The following is a 19,239-nucleotide window of genomic DNA, read 5'->3' as shown; positions in this document are numbered from 1 at the left end:
GGGAAGGCTGCAGAAAGGAGGGGGGTCTGCGAGGGACCCAAGAGGAAAGGTCCCGGGTTGGGAGGAGGAATGTCCCCCCTGCGGGCAAAAGGCTGCCCTGGTGTCCTGTGTGCATTGCATTTTGATTTTGTTGCCTCACCCTGATACAAACCTAGTGAATAAGTAAAATTAACAAGTCACTTTGGCCACGAGGCCTTCGAAATAAAACCTGGGGCGCTTTTGTTGATTAAGAAGGGAGCCTGCTGCTGGATTCAGTACGTCCCTCTTTGATGCATTAAGTGAGCCCGATGTTCACATCCTGAGAGTGGGGAGAAACCGCTGTTACTCAGGTCCCTGTTTGGGGTTCAAGTGCATAGAAAGGGAGCGGTGGGTTGCACTGGGAGAGAAACTCTGGTTCATCCGCAGACCTCTTATTTCCTGGACGGCCGAAGGTTTTCCTTTCTGGAGCCTGAGATGGACTCAGTCCTACTCTCAATGCAAGATTGTGAACAAAAGGCCTCCATGAGAAGAAGTTTCAACGTGTGTTTTACTCCTCATGGCTAGTGGCTTGCTGAGTCCATAATTTTCCTTATATTCAATAAACAAAAAACCTATGTTTCACAAAACAGCATTAAAGGCTCTACAGTTTTCAACCAAACTCCATAAAGCAGGGAAATTGGGAATTAAGGCTCGCAAGCCTTTAACGCCACATCCTCCCTAAGGAGGCAGAAAGTGCCAGTGAAATTCTCATTCTCCCAAAGCAGATATAAACCATGAGGACAGGATGGAGAATAGGATATGCAGAGGTGACTGTGGGGTTGTGGAAAACTGATGACGAACAACTTAGGGCCACCTACTTCTCTTTTTTTGTTTAGAGCAGCCCTTCCTCAACCTGGTGCCCTCCAAAGGTGTTGGACTACAACTCCCATCATTGCAAGTCAGTATGTCCCATGGTCAGGAAAGCTGGGACAGCAGGATAGGGAACGCTGTTCTATATCCTTACTAAATACAGGGGCTGCACAATATTTTTTTCTCGCATGCATCTCGCATAGAGCAGCACGATTGATAACAGAAGGGACACTATTTGTTGGAGATGTAGAACCAGAGCAAGGGCTGGCACTTTCAGCTTTTGGTCAATACTCTCCTCTTTCTCTTCTGCCACTTCATTGGCCAAACAGCAGTATTATTCAACGTTGATCCAGTCAAATGCTAGGCATCCTCAGTGGCTCTTTGCGTCCTTCAACTCTCTTCTGAAGCCTAATCCACCATCTCTCCCCGCCTCTCTGTCTGCTAATAACTTTACCTCTTTTTTCAATGCTAAAATCCAAACTATCCGCTCTGATCTGGCCAGCTCTGCTCCTCTTCCAGTTCCTGTTCCTCATCTGTCAGTTCCTCCTGCAAATTTCTCTGCCTTTCCTTCGGTCTCAGCTGATGAACTGCCTACAATACTGCGCTCTTCGAAGCCTTCCACTTGTTCTCATGATCCGATTCCTTCTCGCGTCTTTATTAATCTTATCCCTGCTATCCTCCCTTCCTTGCTTCATATTATTAATCTTTCTCTGTCCTCTGGTTCATTTCCTTCTGCTTTTAAACATGCTACAGTCTCTCCTATTCTCAAGAAACCTAATCTTGATATGCTATCTCTGTCTAACTACTGACCTGTCTCTTTGTTGCCTTTTGTTTCAAAGATCCTGGAGCGTGTGGTCTACTCTCGTTGTCTTGATTTTCTTTCTAGTAACTCTGCTCTGGATCCTTTTCAATCCGGATTCCGTCCTTTGCATTCCACTGAAACAGCCCTTACTAAGATTACCAATGATCTTCTTATTGCCAAGTCTAAAGGCCTTTATTCCGTTCTTATTCTCCTTGATCTAACTGCAGCCTTTGACACGGTTGATCACGATCTTCTTTTAGATTCCCTTCATGACCTTGGATTTTGTGGCTCTGTCTATAACTGGTTTGCCTCCTATCTAGCGGGTCGCTCTTTCAGCGTGTTGGCTAATGGCACCTCGTCTTCCTCCTTTCCCCTTTCAGTAGGGGTTCCGCAAGGCTCGGTGCTTGGCCCGTTGTTGTTTTCCTTATACATGTTGCCCTTGGGTAATCTTATTCAATCCCATGGCCTCCAATATCATCTGTATGCCGATGATACACAATTATATATGTCATCTCCGGAACTTTCTCCTGATGTTCACGATCGTATCTCGGCATGTCTTTCAGATATCTCAGCTTGGCTGCTTCATCGTCGTTTGAAACTTAATATGGCAAAGACTGAATTGCTTGTTTTTCCTCCTAAACCTTCTCCTCATCTCTCATTCTCTCTTACTGTCAATGATGTTACACTTACTCCGGTCAAGGAAGCTCGTAGTCTTGGCTTTATATTTGATTCCTCGCTCTCCTTTATTCCTCATATTGAGGCAGTAGCTAAATCCTGTCGTTTTTTCCTGTATAATATTGCCAGGATTCGATCATTTTTGTCTGTCTCTTCTGCCAAGACTCTTGTTCATGCATTGGTTATTTCTCGGTTGGACTACTGCAACCTTCTCCTCACTGGCCTTCCTTCTTCTCACATCAGTCCGTTGGTTTCTGTCCACCACTCTGCTGCTAAGATCATCTTCTTGGCTCGCCGCTCTGACCATGTTACTCCGCTTCTGAAATCTCTTCATTGGCTTCCAATTCACTTCAGAATCCAATATAAACTTCTCCTGTTGACCTTCAAAGCTTTTCACGGTCTAGCTCCTTCCTATCTCTCCTCTCTCATCTCACACTATTGTCCCGCTCGTGCTCTTCGCTCCTCTGATGCCATGTTTCTCGCCTGCCCAAGGGTCTCTACTTCCCTTGCTCGGCTTCGTCCATTTTCTTCTGCTGCCCCTTATGCCTGGAACGCTCTTCCAGAACATCTGAGATCTACAAGTTCAATCGTAGCTTTTAAAGCTCAGCTAAAAACTTTTCTTTTTCCTAAAGCTTTTAAAACCTGATGTTGTTTGGACTTAATACTGTTAGTTTTACCCTACCCTGTGCCTGTTTACCCTACCCAGCGCTTGTATGCATTCTCTTCCCCTCCTTATTGCTTTACTATGATTTTATTAGAATGTAAGCCTATGCGGCAGGGTCTTGCTATTTACTGTTTTACGCTGTACAGCACCATGTATATTGATGGTGCTATATAAATAAATAATAAATAATAATAATAATAATAATAACAACAACCATGAGACCAACTCTTGTGAAGAGTATTGGAACAATAGTTTCACAAGATTGTGTGCCTCCTAGGACTGTTAGAAACAGCTTTGAAGTTTGTTTCTGTCTTCCAGGGTATTAGCTATCCCACCCAATTTGGTGTCATCTGCCAATTTGATAAGCGTTCCCTGCACCTCCTCGTCCAAATCATTAATAAAAATGTTGAAGAACACTGGGCCCAGGACTGAACCCTGCGGTACAAGTTTCTCAGTAATCATTGGCACAAGTTTCTCAGTAATCATTGATGTATTGTTTTTCTGTCCTTGAAAAGATTGCACTCTGCACATGTGTAAAATCCTTGCTTATAACTGGCTGAGAAGCTTACCTGTTACTGTTTTGTGATTGGTGTATTCTATGGAGAGGTTCTCCCTTGTTTCTAAAGGGACTGACCCTATAAGTATGTTAGCATTTCCTGAAAATAGTGGGCAGTTCCTTGGGTCCTCTGAGGGCTTCCACCTGGCAGTGCGAAGCGCTGCTCGTAATAAACCTTCTAAAAAAAGAGAATCTAGCTGGTGTTTACAAGATCAAATTATTAGGGAAGGCACTTGGGCCTTGCAGCTGGCCGGGGTGGGTGGGGGGTGGGGGGCGTTGTTCAGCCGTCCTTCGGCAGAATGATCAGTCAAGCAGCCATCTGGCTCCATTACCAGGTTTTACCAAGGCAGCCGGTAGCCCAAGGCCGTTCCAAAGGGTTGGTGATCTGTGCAGCTGAAGGTGGGAACCTTCTCGCCTCACCAGGAGCCCTGGGGAGCTTGCTGTTTGTGGATTGGTGCAGCCAGGCCACCCCACCGGCTTAGCTCTGGGGATCAGTTAGATAGTTTCTAGTTTTTGGTCCCTGTTCATTAGGGGAAGGATCATTCTGCTCGGGGTTCAGAAGGGTGGCAAAGGGACCCCCGTGCCATCAGGTATCAGGTAGCCAGGACTGGGTGTCTTTCTTTGGGTGGCTCTGAATCAACAGCTTGCCATGATGTGGCTTTTATTGCTCTTTTAAAGTTGTTTAATTTCTGCTGTGGCCTCTTAGTTTCATTGTAACTTTTAGACTGTTTTCCCCCACATACCCTCCCCTGTCTCCTGTTAATTGTTCATACGCTCAGGGCCTTACTCTGATTTAATAAATTGCCTGAAGCCTTGGTGAAGTGTGATTATTCTCAGGTGAACTGGCTCCAGTTCCAGTGTTTCACTGGGAACCGGTGGGAGGGGGGTGGCTGGGTTGGGAACTTTAACCAGGTCTACCTTGTGTGCCTCCTTCACAATCTCCATTTTAATTCCTACAGCGCAGTCCCTGCCTCAAAGGAGAAATTGGAAGCCAAGGCAGGAGACTGTTTCAAGTCCTGGTGGGAGCAGCGATGGAGAAGAGCATGAAGATGGAAGAGCAAAGCTTTGCAGGCCCTGAACCAGAAAACATCTCCTGCAACATCCAGGAAGGGAGCCGTGCAGAGCCCTGGGAAAGAGGAGTGCAGCAGGACCAGCCTGGGAGCAACACCTGCTCAAACATGGAGCTTCAGCCCTTTAGGGACTACCAGGAGGCCATGGGGCCCCGAGGGGTTTGCAGCCGTCTCCACCACCTTTGCTGCCACTGGCTGAAGCCAGAAAAGCACACGAAAGCTCAGATGCTGGACCTGGTGGTCCTGGAGAAGTTCCTGGCTGTCTTGCCCCGGGAGATGGTGAGCTGGGTCAGAGAATGTGGAGCGGAGACCAGTTCCCAGGCGGTGGCCCTGGCAGAAGGCTTCCTCCTGAGTCAGGCAGAGGACAAAGACCAGGTGAGAGCATTTCATCTTGATAACTAACAGGGACTGTGTTCTGAATACTTATCTCAACGTTATTTTACATGTCCTTTAACGAAGGGATGCCCCAATTTCCAAAGGTCCAACTCCCAAGTATAGTTGCTCTTCATGTGTAGAGCAGGCCCTCATTGGAGGATAGTTAAGCTAACACTGGATGGTTAAAATATGCAGTTCCCTACCAGAGGATGTAGTGATGGCCACCAGTTTAGATGGTTTAAAATGGGGGTTAGACGAAATCCTGGAGGAGAAGGCTGTGAATGGCTACTAGTCCTGATGGCTATATCCTACCTCCAGGTGATGGACCACTGTGGGGAGAAAATGCCGGACTAGATAGACCCTTGTTCTGATCCAGAATGGCTCTTTGTAGTTTCTCATTTGTTGTCCATCTGCCTCTTGAAGGCCTCTAGTGTGGGAGAGCCCACAACCTCACCAGGCAACTGATTCCATTGTCGTACTGCTCTAACAGTCAGGACATTTTCCTGATGTCCAGCTGGAATCTGGCTTCCTTTAACTTGAGCCCGTTATTCCGTACCTGGCACTGTGGGAGGATAGAGAAGAGATCCTGGCCTTCCTCTGTGTGACAACCTTTTAAGTATTTGAAGAGTGCTGTCATGTCTCCCCTCAATCTTCTCTTCTCCAGGCTAAACATGCCCAGTTCTTTCCATCTCCCTTCATAGGGCTTTGTTTCCAGATCCCTGATCATCCTGGTTGCCCTCCTCTGAACACGCTCCAGCTTGTCTGTGTCCTTCTTGACTTGTGGAGCCCAGAACTGGATGCAATACTCTAGATGAGGCCTAACCAGGACCTCACGTGATTTTGAAGCTATACTTCTATTCATGCAGCCCAAAATAGCATTGGCCTTTCTTGCAGCCACATCACACTGTTGGCTTCTATTCAGCTTGCGATCTACAACAATTCCAAGATCCTTCCCGTTTGTAGTATTGCTGAGCCAAGTATCCCCCACCTTGTAACTGTGCCTTTGGTTTCTATTTGCTAAATGTAGAACTTGGCATTTATCCCTATTAAATTTCATTCTGTTGTGTTCAGCCCAGCACTCCAGCCTATCAAGATCACTTTGAAGTTTGATTCTGTCTTCCAGAGTATTAGCTATCCCACCCAATTTTGTGTCATCTGCAAATTTGATCAGCGTTCCCTGCACCTCCTCGTCCAAATCATTAATAAAAATGTTTAAGAGCACTGGGCCCAGGACTGAGCCCTGCGGTACCCCATGTAAGGAAGGGGTAAATTCATACTGGGAATAGCTGGTTTTAATATGTTAAATTATTTTATTGTTATGGTTTTAGGAGCAGCACAGATAAGCGGCCAGCTGCATGGGGGGGTTCTGGTACATCCTGGAACCGCTTGGGGCAAGGCTGACCGGCCTTGAGCGAAATTAACATCTCTGGGGAAGGTGTGAAAGATCTTCGCAGGGAGAGCCGAAGGGAGGGGGGAATGAGTGAGGAAAGTATCTATAAAGGGTATTCTTTGAGAAGGGGTTTTGTTCTGAGCTGGCTGACATCATGGCTGGGTGATGTATGATATTGCAACTTAGTTTCTAGTTTGCTTGGTCTGGGTTCTTATATGTATCTGCATGTTTTAGTAGTTTTAGAATGCTAATCCTATGTATCCTACCCTTATCCTGAATAAATTTGGGCTTAACCCTCCAACTGCGAGCTGTGTGCGTTTGTTCTGGGGATCTGTGCAAAATGCAGTGGAAAAGCCAGCTTGGCTGGGGCGTGCTTCCTTTACATGGTGGGCAGCGCTGGGATTCGACACAGATCCGGAGGAACAGAACGCTGGTAGGAAAGGGAGAGCAGGGAAGCAGAGGTTTGAACCCAGGCTAAGCAAAGTCGAGCAGGCGAGCCGAAGATGTCTCAGAATCATGGAGCTCCAGCTCCAGGAGTAGAGTTTTTGTCTCAGAGTCAAGGAGCAGAAGCTCCAGGAGTAGAGTTTTTTGGGGCAAACCCTCAGGAGGGAGCGGAAGGGGAGTCCAGTCTGTCCACTTTAGGGTGGGGGATGCAAGAGACGCCTGGCTCCGAAGGAGGGGCCCGGAGACAGTCTTTCCTGGCGGTGATGCTGGAAGGAGACACTCCGGGAATGCCGGCCCCGCAGCTGCAGGCGACCCCAGCGCTGGCGGTGACGCTGGAGGGGGTCACACAGAAAGTGCAGGTCTCGCAGCCACGGGGAATGCCGTGACCGCTACCCTCTCGGCCGCCTAGAGAGGCAGACGAAAACGGCCCAGGTGCGAGGGCCAGAGAGGAAAGCCACGAGAGGAAAGTTCAGCGGATGTATACGGAATGCCTGGAGCTGATGTCCCGCCACCTGCGGATCATGGAGAGAGAGGGGGGGACCCCAGGGCCGCGTTTCGACTGGCGGGCTTTCCCCATGTACCAGGAGGGAGATGATGTGGGAGCGTTCCTGGCCCTCTTCGAAGACACGTGTGATGAGTTGGGGGTTTTGCCAGCCCAAAGGATGAGTCTGCCGCTGTGTTCGAGCGGAAAGGAGCCAGAGGGACCTCGAAGACCCCAGAGAGGCGTCCTGGGGGAGTGGCAGGAGAAAGGAAAGCGGCATGACTGGGGAAGGAGTGTCGGGAGAAAGGTGGAGTGACGGCGACTGGACCCCAAGCGAGTGGGGGGTGCTTCTACTGCAAAGAGCCGGGACACCTGAAGAGAGAATGTCCAAAGCTGGCGGCTAAGCAGATGAGTGGAGGTGGAGGCCCAGCCCCACGACCGATGGTCTGGGCGGCGGCAGCACCAACAACGCCGGCCTCTCCAGCCTCCAACTGGAGCGATGAGAGCAAAGGAGAAGTGGCTGACCTGGAGTGGGAGTACATGCGCGCCGAGTCCGCAGGGGTGGCCCAGGCATCAACAAATCCCGGGAATCCCAGTCCAGCGAATGCGGTCTCCATGCGGTTAGTGACCCCGGCCCAGCTCCAGTGGAGTCGCCGGAAATTCTGTGAGTGCATGGTGGTCGAAGGGAGGACTGTTCGGGCTCAGAGTGACACCGGAGCGGACCTTAGCAGCACCCATGTGGGTCTGCTCAAACCCGGACAGAGACTAGTGGGTCGAACCGTAACGGTGACCTCATACGGAGCGCCTCCATTTGAGGCCCCGCTGGCCCGAGTGAACATTGAATATCGAGGCTGGAAAGGGGAGCTAGTTATCCTCACGCATACGGAAGGGCCCGCCTTCCTCCTGGGCAATGACTTATGCTTTAAAGTTGCCCAGTTGGCAGTGACAACCCAGGGAAAGGCAGCCCGGCAGAGGGAAGCCCAGAGGGAGGAAGAATCAGGGAGCTCAGTTGGAGAGCCCTCCCGGGAGGGGAGAGATGAGGGGAACCCGAACCTGGAGGGTTGGGACACCCCCGGAGTTTCAAAAAGAGTTGCAACAGGACCCCTCGTTACAGGGATGCCGGGAGGCGGCAGGAGGCCTGGCGGAAGGGCGAGGGAAGGTGGGGGTGGGGGTGTTCACTTGGGAACGGGGAAGGCTATACAGTCAGTTCTCCCTCAAGGGAGGAGGAGGGGTGGAAAGAAAGCAACTGGTGGTGCCCGCAACCTTAAGGGGGAAGGTGCTGGAAACCGCCCATGAGCAGCTGTGGAAAGGATATTTGGGAATACGCCGAACGCTGGAGCGGGTGAGTCGAGATTTTTATTGGCCCGGGGTCGCCCAAGAGGTGCGAGATTTCAGTAACTCATGTGAGACGTGCCAATGAGTCGGGTCCTCCCGGGACCACCCCAAAGCCCCACTATGCCTTTCGCCTATCACGGAGGTGCCGTTTGAAAAGATGGGGGTGGATATTTTGGGCCCCTTTAGTCCGGCTACCCGATCGGGGAAAAAGTACATTTTAACCCTGGTGGATTACGCCACCCGCTACGCGGAGGCAGTGCCGCTTTCGGTTATCTCTGAACCCCAGGTGGCCAAGGCCATGATGACGATTTTCACCCGGGTGGGGGTCCCCAAGGTGCTGGTGCACGACCAAGGGGGAAATTTTATGTCTCTGTTGTTAAAGGAATTATGGCAGTTGGCAGGGGTACAACAATGTATAGCGGCGGCGTATCATCATGAAGGGAATGGTCTGGTGGAGCGGTTCAACCAGACGCTGGGGAAAATGTTGAAAGCCTATGCTGAAAAGCATACAGCGGATTGGGATCAAGCCCTGCCCTACCTTCTCTTTGTGGCCCGGGATGCTAAAAGTGATAGTTTGGGGTTTTCGGCTAACGAGTTGGTTTTTGGGAGAGAATTACGAGGTCCGCTGAAGTTGCTGCGGGAGGGGTGGGACGGATGAACCACCCCCACCCCGGTGTCGGTTGTAGAATATATGCAGAACTTGCAGAATCTCTTACGGGAAGTTGGGGAGGCCGCGCAGGAGAATTTGGTTCAAGCGCAGCAGACTCAGAAGAGCTGGTACGACCGGCAGGCTAGGCAACAGGTGTTTCAAGCAGTTGATAGAGTGTTAGTGCTGAAGCCGTTGAAGCAGGAGAAGCTGGCGGTTAAGTGGGAAGGGCCCCTCGTTGTAGAAAAGAGGCTAAACGAGGTGAATTATTTGTTGAAGGATCCCGAGAGTCAATGCCGTACCAAAGTGTATCATGTGAATATGATGAAGCCATTCCGGGAGCAGGGGGTGCGGGTTAAACAAGTAGGAGGGGGGAGTCGCTAGGTGAAGGAGCGGGGCTGGACGTCTTAGCTAGCTACCGGGGAAAGGAGGGGCTAGCAGACATTCAAGTCCCAGAGGAATTGAGTGCTTTGCAAAAGAAACAATTGAAGCAGTGTTTGCAGGAGTTTCAGGAGCTGTTTTCGGGTTTGTCAGGGCGGACGTCGCTGACCACGCATTCTATTGACACGGGGAAGCATCCCCCTATTCAGTCTCCTCCTCACCGGTAAAACGGAAAACAGCTGGAGATTGTCAATAAGGAAATCGAGGAGATACTAGCCATGGGCATGATTAAAAAGAGCCAGAGCCCATGGTCTTCCCCCCTGGTGCTCGTGGCCAAAAAAGACGGATCAGTCCGTTTCTGCGTGGACTTCAGAAAATTAAACAGTGTTTCCACTGTGGCGGCATACCCCCATGCCTCATACGGATGACCTGATAGAGACGTTACGGAAAGCCAAGTTCATTTCCACCTTAGATCTGACCAAGGGCTACTGGCAGGTGCCGTTAGATGAGGATGCTGCTTTGAAATCTGCTTTTTCTACCGCCCGGGGCCACTACCTGTTCACGGTTCTCCCGTTCGGGCTCTCAAATGCACCGGGGGGCTTCCCAAAACTTATGGACCGGGTTCTGGACGGTCTGGGGGCTTTTTCGTGCGTTTACTTGGATGATGTGGCGGTGTTTAGTGACACGTGGGAACAGCACTTGTCGCACTTGTCACAAGTGTTAAGCCGGCTACGGGAGGCCGGCTTAACCGTGAAGGCCTCCAAGTGCCAGTTCGGGAGGGGGGAAGTGACCTATCTGGGCCACAGAGTGGGATGGGGAGCGCTGAAGCCTATGGAGGCCAAGGTAGAGGCAATCCAACAGTGGCCCGTCCCCAAGACCAAGAAGCAGGTCCAGTCCTTTTTAGGGCTGGCGGGATATTACCGGAGGTTTGTCCCGAATTTTAGCCAGTTGGTGGCCCCTCTAACCGAGTTGTGTCGGAAAAGACAGCCAGTAAGGGTGCCATGGACCGCGGCGTGTCAGCAAGCGTTTGATGGGCTGAAGGAAAAGCTCAAGCGAGCTCCTGTACTTCGGGCACCTGATTTTGACCGCCCCTTTGTGGTGCAGACGGATGCCTCGGAGGCGGGTTTAGGCGCGGTGCTGCTGCAGGAAGGCGAAGAAGGGCTGCTGCGGCCCGTGGCTTTCGTTAATAAAAAACATTTGCCGCGAGAGAGGGCGTTGGCGACGGTTGAAAATGAGTGTTTGGCAATAGTGTGGGCCGTGAACAAGCTGCGGCCATATTTGTGGGGGCGGCCCTTCCAAATTCAAACGGATCACTCCCCGCTCTGCTGGCTGGCGAGAGTAAAAAACACTAACCAGAAGTTGCTGCGCTGGAGCGTAGCTCTCCAAGACTTTGATTTCACCATCTCCCACATCAAAGGCAAAGAGAACGTAGCGGCAGATGGGCTATCCCGAAGCTTCAGTCGGGAGGAGGAGGGAGTACCAGGGGGGGGGACGAACCCCTGCCCCTGCGTGGGCACAAAAGAAGGACTACCCGAAGGGGTCAATGTGTAAACGAATAAAAGAGTACAATTGAGGTGGTCTTTTCTAGAAAGGCCATCTTAAAGGGGAAGGTGTAAGGAAGGGGTAAATTCATACTAGGAATGGCTGGTTTTAATATGTTAAATTATTTTATTGTTATGGTTTTAGGAGCGGCACAGATAAGCGGCCAGCTGCATGGGGGCGTTCTGGTACATCCTGGAACCGCTTGGGGCAAGGCTGACCGGCCTTGAGCGAAATTAACATCTCTGAGGAAGGTGTGAAAGATCTTCGCAGGGAGAGCCGAAGGGAGGGGGGAATGAGTGAGGAAAGTATCTATAAAGGGTATTCTTTGAGAAGGGGTTTTGTTCTGAGCTGGCTGACCTCATGGCTGGGTGATGTATGATATTGCAACTTAGTTTCTAGTTTGCTTGGTCTGGGTTCTTATATGTATCTGCATGTGTTAGAAGTTTTAGAATGCTTATTTATTTATTTATTTATTTATTACATTTTTATACCGCCAATAGCCGAAGCTCTCTGGGCGGTTCACAAAAAATCCTGGGTATCCTACCCTTATCCTGAATAATTTTTGGGCTTAACCCTCCAACTGTGAGCTGTGTGCGTTTGTTCTGGGGATCTGTGCAAAATCCAGTGGAAAAGCCAGCTTGGCTGGGGCGTGCTTCCTTTACACCCCACTCATTGCCTCTCCCCAGTTTGAGAAGGTTCCATTCATAAGTACTCTTTGAGTCCGATTCTGTAGCCAACTGTGGATCCACCTAATAGTTGTTCCATCTAGCAAACTTTTCACTAGTTTGTTAATCAGAATATCATGGGGCACTTCGTGAAAAGCTTTGCTGAAGTCAAGATATATGACGTCCACAGCATTCCCACAGTCCAGAAGGGAGATTACCCGATCAAAAAATGAGATCAAATTAGTCTGACAGGACTTGTTCCTGACAAATCCACGTTGGCTTCTAGCGATCACCGCATTGATTTCAAGGTGTTTACAGATTGACTTCTTTATAATCTGCTCCAGAATTTTCCCAGGGATGGATGTCAGACTGACTGGTCTGTAGTTCCCAGGTTCCTCCTTTTTGCCCTTTTTGAAGATAGGGACAATGTCAGCCCTACTCTAGTCATCTGACACCTCACCCGTCTTCCATGATTTTGCAAAGACAATATAGAAAGGTTCTGAGAGTACTTATGCCAGGGCTGAACTCTCAGCCCCCTTACAAAGACACAAGTTCCTGTGCTGTGTGGCTTGGATGGTAGATCAACTTTAGAATGAGACCTGAAAGCCAAACCGATTGGGAAATGATGCCCTCGGCCTTGACCTGACCCATTTCTTTCCTTCCCACCTCCCCCTTCTCTGTCTGGGATCCTCCCTCCTGTAAACAAAGTAAGTTTAAGAAAACTTCAACTTTTGGAGCGAATGCAGCTTTTGTGCTCACAGATGCGGGTTCTGATGGTTCTTGTGGCCATACCAATGTACAAGCATTTTCTTGATATGGGACATGATGACAAAGACCTGAGATTCTGGATTATTGAAAGGATTGGAGGATATGGGACAAGAGTAGAACATCAACTATGAAGGAGGGAAATATTCTGGATTTTCACCTTAAGGACATTACAACCACAAGGACTCAACGAAGAGTGTAATTGGATGCCTTGGTTGTAATCCTGTTCTTCTATTTTAAAGTACAGCTCTATTGTATTCCTTTTCTGTCATTTCTTGACATTATTTTGATATATATTTTCATTCTTATGCAGCAAGTATTATTAGGTTTGTCTTAACGATGTTTTAAGCATCATATCAGTCCACTCAGTCCCCTTTAAGGGAGCATACAGTCCGTGAGTATGGTTGCTACACGTTTTAGGATTTGAAAAGCAGCCTAATCAGGAGCAAATTTCAGAGATTACTTACTCCTCAATTAGTTGAGGAGGTCAGGGAACGCTTATCGAATTTACAGATGACACCAAATTGGGTGGGATAGCTAATACCCTGGAAGACAGAAACAAACTTCAAAGTGATCTTGATAGGCTGGAGCACTGGGCTCAAAACAACAGGATGAAATTGAATAGGGATAAATGCCAAGTTCTACATTTAGGAAATAGAAACCAAATGCAGTTACAAGATGGGGGATACTTGGCTCAGCAATACTACAAAGGAGAAGGATCTTGGAATTGTTGTAGATCGCAAGCTGAATATGAGCCAACAGTGTGATGTGGCTGCAAAAAAAGCAAATAGTATTCTGGGATGCATTAATAGAGGTATAGCTTCCAAATTGTGTGAAGAACTGGTTCTCCTCTATTCAGCACTGGTTACGCCACATCTAGAGTATTGCTTCCAGTTCTGGGCACCACACTTCAAGAAGGATGCAGACAAGCTGGAGCGTGTTCAAAGGTGGGCCATGAGGATGATCACGGGTCTGGAGACAAAGCTCTATGAGGAGAGATTGAAAGAACTGGGCATGTTTAGCCTGGAGAAGAGAAGATTGGGAGGAGACAAGATAGCACTCTTAAAATATTAAAAAGGTTGTCACACAGTGAAGGGCCGGGATCTCTTCTCAATCCTCCCAGAGTGCAGGACACGGAATAACGGGCTCAAGTTAAAGGAAGCCAGATTCCAGCAGGACATCAGGAAAAACCTCCTGACTGTTAGAGCAGTATGACAATGGAATCAGTGACCTAGGGAGGTGGTGGGCTCTCCCACACTAGAGGCCTTCAAGAGGCAGCTGTTCAACCACCTTTCAGGTATACTTTAGGGTGGATTCCTGCATTGAGCAGGGGGTTGGACTCTGGCCTTGTAGGTTCCTTCCAACTCTATGATTATATGTACACCGGTTTCTGGGGAACGTGGGCAGGAGGTTGCTGTTGCACTCATGTCCTGCTTGTGCTCTTCTTACGTTCTTATGATCACAGGAGAAATGAATGGGTTTGTGAAGTTCTGGGGAAGGAGGGGATCAGAGTGTCAGTGTGAGAGTCCTCCCAACAGAACAGGAATAGCATTTGTAGACGCCAAACTGCTGTGTTTACAGTGGAAAATGCTGGATATCAGGGTTGAACTCTCAGCCCCCTGACAAAGACACAAGTTCCTGTGCTGTGTGGCTTGGATGGTAGATCAACTTTAGAATGAGACCTGAAGGGCAAAGCGATTGGGAAACGCTGCCCTTGACCTTGACCTGAGCCGTTTCTTTCCTTCTCTAATCGCTCTTCTCTGCCTGGAATCCTCCCTCCTGCTTCAGGTCGAGGGGATGTTGGCCAGAGCACCCACAGATATCCCTGAGGCAGAGAAGGCTCCACCGGGCATCACACAGAGGCCGCTGGACAGGTGGATCTTGCAGGAGGGGGACGGAGGACCCTCCTCACTGGGTAAGGATTAGTGCACGTATTTCCCCATGGTCTCCCTCCCTCAATTATGCCTGAAGTGCATGAGCTGTCTTAATGTTCTCCTTGAGCCTGATTTTGCTGGGGGAGATACTCAAAAAGGAAATGTTGTTTAGTAATGTGGTTCGAGGGTATCAGACCCACTCTGGCCCGGTCTTACACACTCACCAACTAAGGTCCTCCTCCAGGCACCTACTCAGAGGGAAGATCAGAGGACGACAACAAAGGAGAGGCCTTCTCTGTGGTGGCCCCCCAACTGTAGAACAATCTCCCCAATTTGGTTCACATGGCACCGACATTGTTATCTTTTCAGTGCCAGGTCAAGCAATATGTAATTAGCAATATGTAATTAGTAATATGTAATTAATTAGCCTGGGTCTGTTTTTATAGGGTCATAGTTTTAAAATTTGTTATAGTAGTTTTATATGTATGTGTATATTGTATGTTTTCGCAGTTTTAAATATTTGGATATTGTTTTTAAGTGCTTCGGCTATGGTATGGTAAACAAATGCAATAAATAAAAAAACAATGAAAATAAACAATGAAAATGGGAATAGTTAAGAATGTGAACTTACCTTCTCACCTTCTTTACCTTCCTCACAGGGAGCAAAACAACCTGCAGGGGGAGTGACCTGATCCTGGGGGGTCCTTCTGGGCCTCGTTGGCTTGGTGGTGGAGCGGAAGTGGTTTCTGCACAGCCTGGGCAGGTAGGGGAGTCCTGGGGGCCTCCGTCTCCTGTGCATCTCTTTGGTCTTGGAAGAACCTGCCCCTTTAGCCTTTGCTCTTATTATTATTATTATATTTATTTGTATCCCGCCTTTTGCCAATGTTGGGCCTCAAGGCGGCCTTACAAAGTTTAAAATATACATGGGGGGGGAGGGAAACAAAACCATAAACAATTAAAAATACACAACAAAATTATAAGACATTAACAAAGATGGAGGGCTGGATTATTCTCCAAAGGCCTGCTTGAACAAAAAATTTTTAGCCTGCTTCCGAAAGCCCATCAAGGAAGATGGCTGCTAGGAAGGCCTTGAATGTCACTCGCAGTGCTTTGGCATTCAGAAAGAGGACCTCACCATCCTTGTCTTCATGGATTGCTACATAATGCTTAAAGAGAACATCATTTCTTCTTCTTCTTTCAGGGTCTGGTGACCTTTGAGGAGGTGGCCGTGCATTTCTCGGAGGAGGAGTGGGCTCTGCTGGATCCAGGCCAGAGGACTCTGCACAAAGAAGTCATGGCGGAGAATCGTTGGATCCTGGCCTCTCTGGGTAAGGAATGGGATTCCTCTGGGTAAGGCTCCCTCTCTGCCTTTTTGCCAGATCCTGGAAGGTGGAATTTCAGCTCTTCTTTCTTTGTGTCAGTGCAGAATACAAACGTCATTGACTCCGAAGACCTGACAAAATGTTGAGAAAAGCCCATTGATGGACTTGCTCTGTGGCAGAGATGGCTGCCAATCCATCTGACTTTGCTGCTATAATTGCATCTGCATCATATTGAAGATGTTACAGATATTATCTTAATGGTCTCCATGGAGGAGAGGAGAGTTAAGCCTTTTCAGAAGACAGCTCTGGAAAGCTTGCTTTTCATTTTAAGATTTAACTAGCCATTGAAAATAACCATTAGGGTTGAATTCCCACTTTCCTGTTCCCAGTTAAATGATCAGCTAGGAGACAATGGCAGATTTTAAGTGTATTTTATTTTTACAGTATTTTATGTTGTTCATTTATTCTCCCAACTACTTTATTTGAGTTACTCCATATAGATGAAAGCATTGTATGGCAGTCTAGTTCTCAGTTCTATTGATTGTCGGGATATTTAATGTGTTTGGAAGGATCTGCCTCACCAACGATTTTTTTTTTATCCTGTGAATCAAATCAGCAACCATTTGTTTTGTTCCAAGATTTCAAGATGATTTCTGTGTTTATACTTGCAGGTGATCACAGGGAGAGCAAGAAAAATGGCCTACACCAGAGAAGGAAAACTGAAACTGAAGAGAAGAGGGAAAATGAATCTATTTCTTTGGAAGGATCATACGTCTGTGAAACTCCAATACTAGAAGCACCAAATAAAAAGAACATTCGTAAAAGGAAGAAACAGAGTAAAACTCAGAAGATTCATTCTAACGTTCAATGCCTAGTGTGTGAAAAACCATTCACTTTCCACTCACAACTTAACTTGCATGAAAGAATTCACACTGGGGAGAAGCCCTATAAATGCTTTGAGTGTGGGAAGAGCTTTGCTCGCAGAGAAACACTTATGCTGCATCAAAGAATTCACACTGGGGAGAAGCCCAATAAATGCTTAGAGTGCGGGAAGAGCTTTGCTCACAGCATCAGCCTTAAGCTGCATCAAACAATTCACACTGGGGAGAAGCCCTATAAATGCTTTGAGTGTGGGAAGAGCTTTGCTCAGAGGACACAGCTTAAGCTGCATCAAAGAATTCACACTGGGGAGAAGCCCTATAAATGCTTAGAATGCGGGAAGAGCTTTGCTCGCAGCATCAGCCTTAAGCGGCATCAAACAATTCACACTGGGGAGAAGCCCTATAAATGCTTAGAGTGCGGAAAGAGCTTTACTCAATGCTCAAGCCTTAAGGAGCATCATAGAATTCACACTGGGGAGAAGCCCTATAAATGCTTAGAATGTGGGAAGACCTTTGCTCAGAGGACACAGCTTAAGCAGCATCAAGTAATTCACATTGGGGAGAAGCCCTATAAATGCTTAGAATGTGGGAAGACCTTTGCTCAGAGGACACAGCTTAAGCAGCATCAAGTAATTCACACTGGGGAGAAGCCCTATAAATGCTTAGAGTGTGGGAAGACCTTTGCTCACAGGACACAACTTAAGCAGCATCAAAGAAATCACACTGGGGAGAAGCCCTATAAATGCTTTGAGTGCGGGAAGAGCTTTGCTCAGAGCATCAGCCTTAAGCGGCATCAAACAATTCACACTGGGGAGAAGCCCTATAAATGCTTAGAGTGCGGGAAGAGCTTTGCTCAGAGCAGCAGCCTTAAGCGGCATCAAATAATTCACACTGGGGAGAAGCCCTATAAATGCTTTGAGTGCGGGAAGAGCTTTGCTCAGAGCATCAGCCTTAAGCGGCATCAAACAATTCACACTGGGGAGAAGCCCCATGAATGCTTTGAGTGCGGGAAGAGCTTTTCTGAAAGCAGCAGCCTTAAGCGGCATCAAACAATTCACACTGGGGAGAAGCCCTATAAATGCTTAGAATGCGGGAAGAGCTTTTCTAAAAGCAGCAACCTTAAAAAGCATCAAGCAATTCACACTGGGGAGAAGCCCTATAAATGCTTAGAATGTGGGAAGACCTTTGCTCAGAGGACACATCTTAAGCAGCATCAAGTAATTCACACTGGGGAGAAGCCCTATAAATGCTTTGAGTGCGGGATGAGCTTTTCTAGAAGCAGAAGCCTTAAGCAGCATCAAAGAATTCACACTGGGGAGGAGCCCTATAAATGCTTTGAGTGCGGGAAGAGCTTAGCTGACAGCAGCAAACTTAAGCAGCATAAAAGAACTCACACTGGGGAGGATCCCTATAAATGCTTTGAGTGCGGGAAGAGCTTTTCTGAAAGCAGCAAACTTAAGCAGCATAAAAGAACTCACACTGGGGAGAAGCCCCATGAATGCTTTGAGTGCAGGAAGAGCTTTTCTGAAAGCAGCAACCTTAAGCGGCATCAAAGAATTCACACTGGGGAGAAGCCCTATAAATGCTTTGAGTGCGGGAAGAGCTTTTCTGAAAGCAGCAAACTTAAGCGGCATCAAACAATTCACACTGGGGAGAAGCCCTATAAATGCTTTGAGTGCGAGAAGAGCTTTGTTCAGAGCAGCAGCCTTAAGCTGCATCAAAGAATTTTGTGTCATCTGCAAACTTGATAAGCGTTCCCTGCACCTTCTTCAACATTTAATAAAAATGTTGAAGAGCACTGGGCCCAGGACTGATCCCTGCGGTACCCCACTCCTTACCTCCCCTCAGATTGAGAAGGTACTGTTGATAAGCATTCTTTGAGTCTGAGTCTGTGGCCAACTATGTATCCATCTAATAGTTGTTCCATCTAGCCCACTTTTAGCTCTTTTGTTTATCGGAATATCCTGGGGCACTTTGTCAAAAGCTTTGCTGAAGTCAAGATATATGACATCCACAGCATTCCCACAGTTCACAAGGGAGGTTATCCAATTGTTCTTGACAAATCCCTGTTGGCTTCTAGTAATTTTTGCATTGTTTTCAGGGTGCTTACAGATTAACTTCTTTAGAATCTGCTCCAGAATTTTCCCAGGGATGGATGTCAGACTGACTGGCCTGTCTTTTCCCAGGTTCCTCCTTTTTGCCCTGTTTGAAGAAGGGACAACGTTACCCTCCTCCAGACATACGGCCCCTCACCTGTCTTCCATGATTTCGCAAAGATAATAGACAGCGGTTCTGAGAGTTCTTCCGCTAGCTCCTTCATTACTCTAGGATGCAGTTCATCAGGCCCTGGAGCTTTGATCTCATTCAAGGAAATTAGGTGTTCTTTGACCATTTGTTTATCAATCTCAGATTGCAATCCTGCCCCCTGAACTTGTGCTTCACTTTCTCCAGGGGGGTCATAGACCCGCTTTTGGGAAAAGACTGAGCCAAAGTAGGAATTCAGCACTTCAGGCTTTTCTTTGTCATCTGTTATCAATTACCCA

The 19,239-nt window shown here is 48.0% G+C and overlaps 1 protein-coding gene across 1 annotated transcript in view; it reads left to right on the top strand.

Moving 5' to 3' along the window:
- Nucleotides 1-19,239, top strand: part of LOC134395814 (uncharacterized) — a gene marked incomplete at both ends in the record, with an annotated part of 217,491 nt that overhangs the window by 173,894 nt on the left and 24,358 nt on the right. Inside the window, 1 exon segment of the mRNA XM_063121973.1 lies at nucleotides 16,740-18,425. Coding sequence (XP_062978043.1) covers nucleotides 16,740-18,425 — 1,686 coding nt within the window.

This window comes from Elgaria multicarinata, chromosome 3 (genome assembly GCF_023053635.1).
Source record: "Elgaria multicarinata webbii isolate HBS135686 ecotype San Diego chromosome 3, rElgMul1.1.pri, whole genome shotgun sequence".
Lineage (NCBI taxonomy): Eukaryota > Metazoa > Chordata > Lepidosauria > Squamata > Anguidae > Elgaria > Elgaria multicarinata.
Note: the sequence above shows the minus strand (reverse complement) of the source record. Positions and strands in the feature narration are given on the sequence as shown.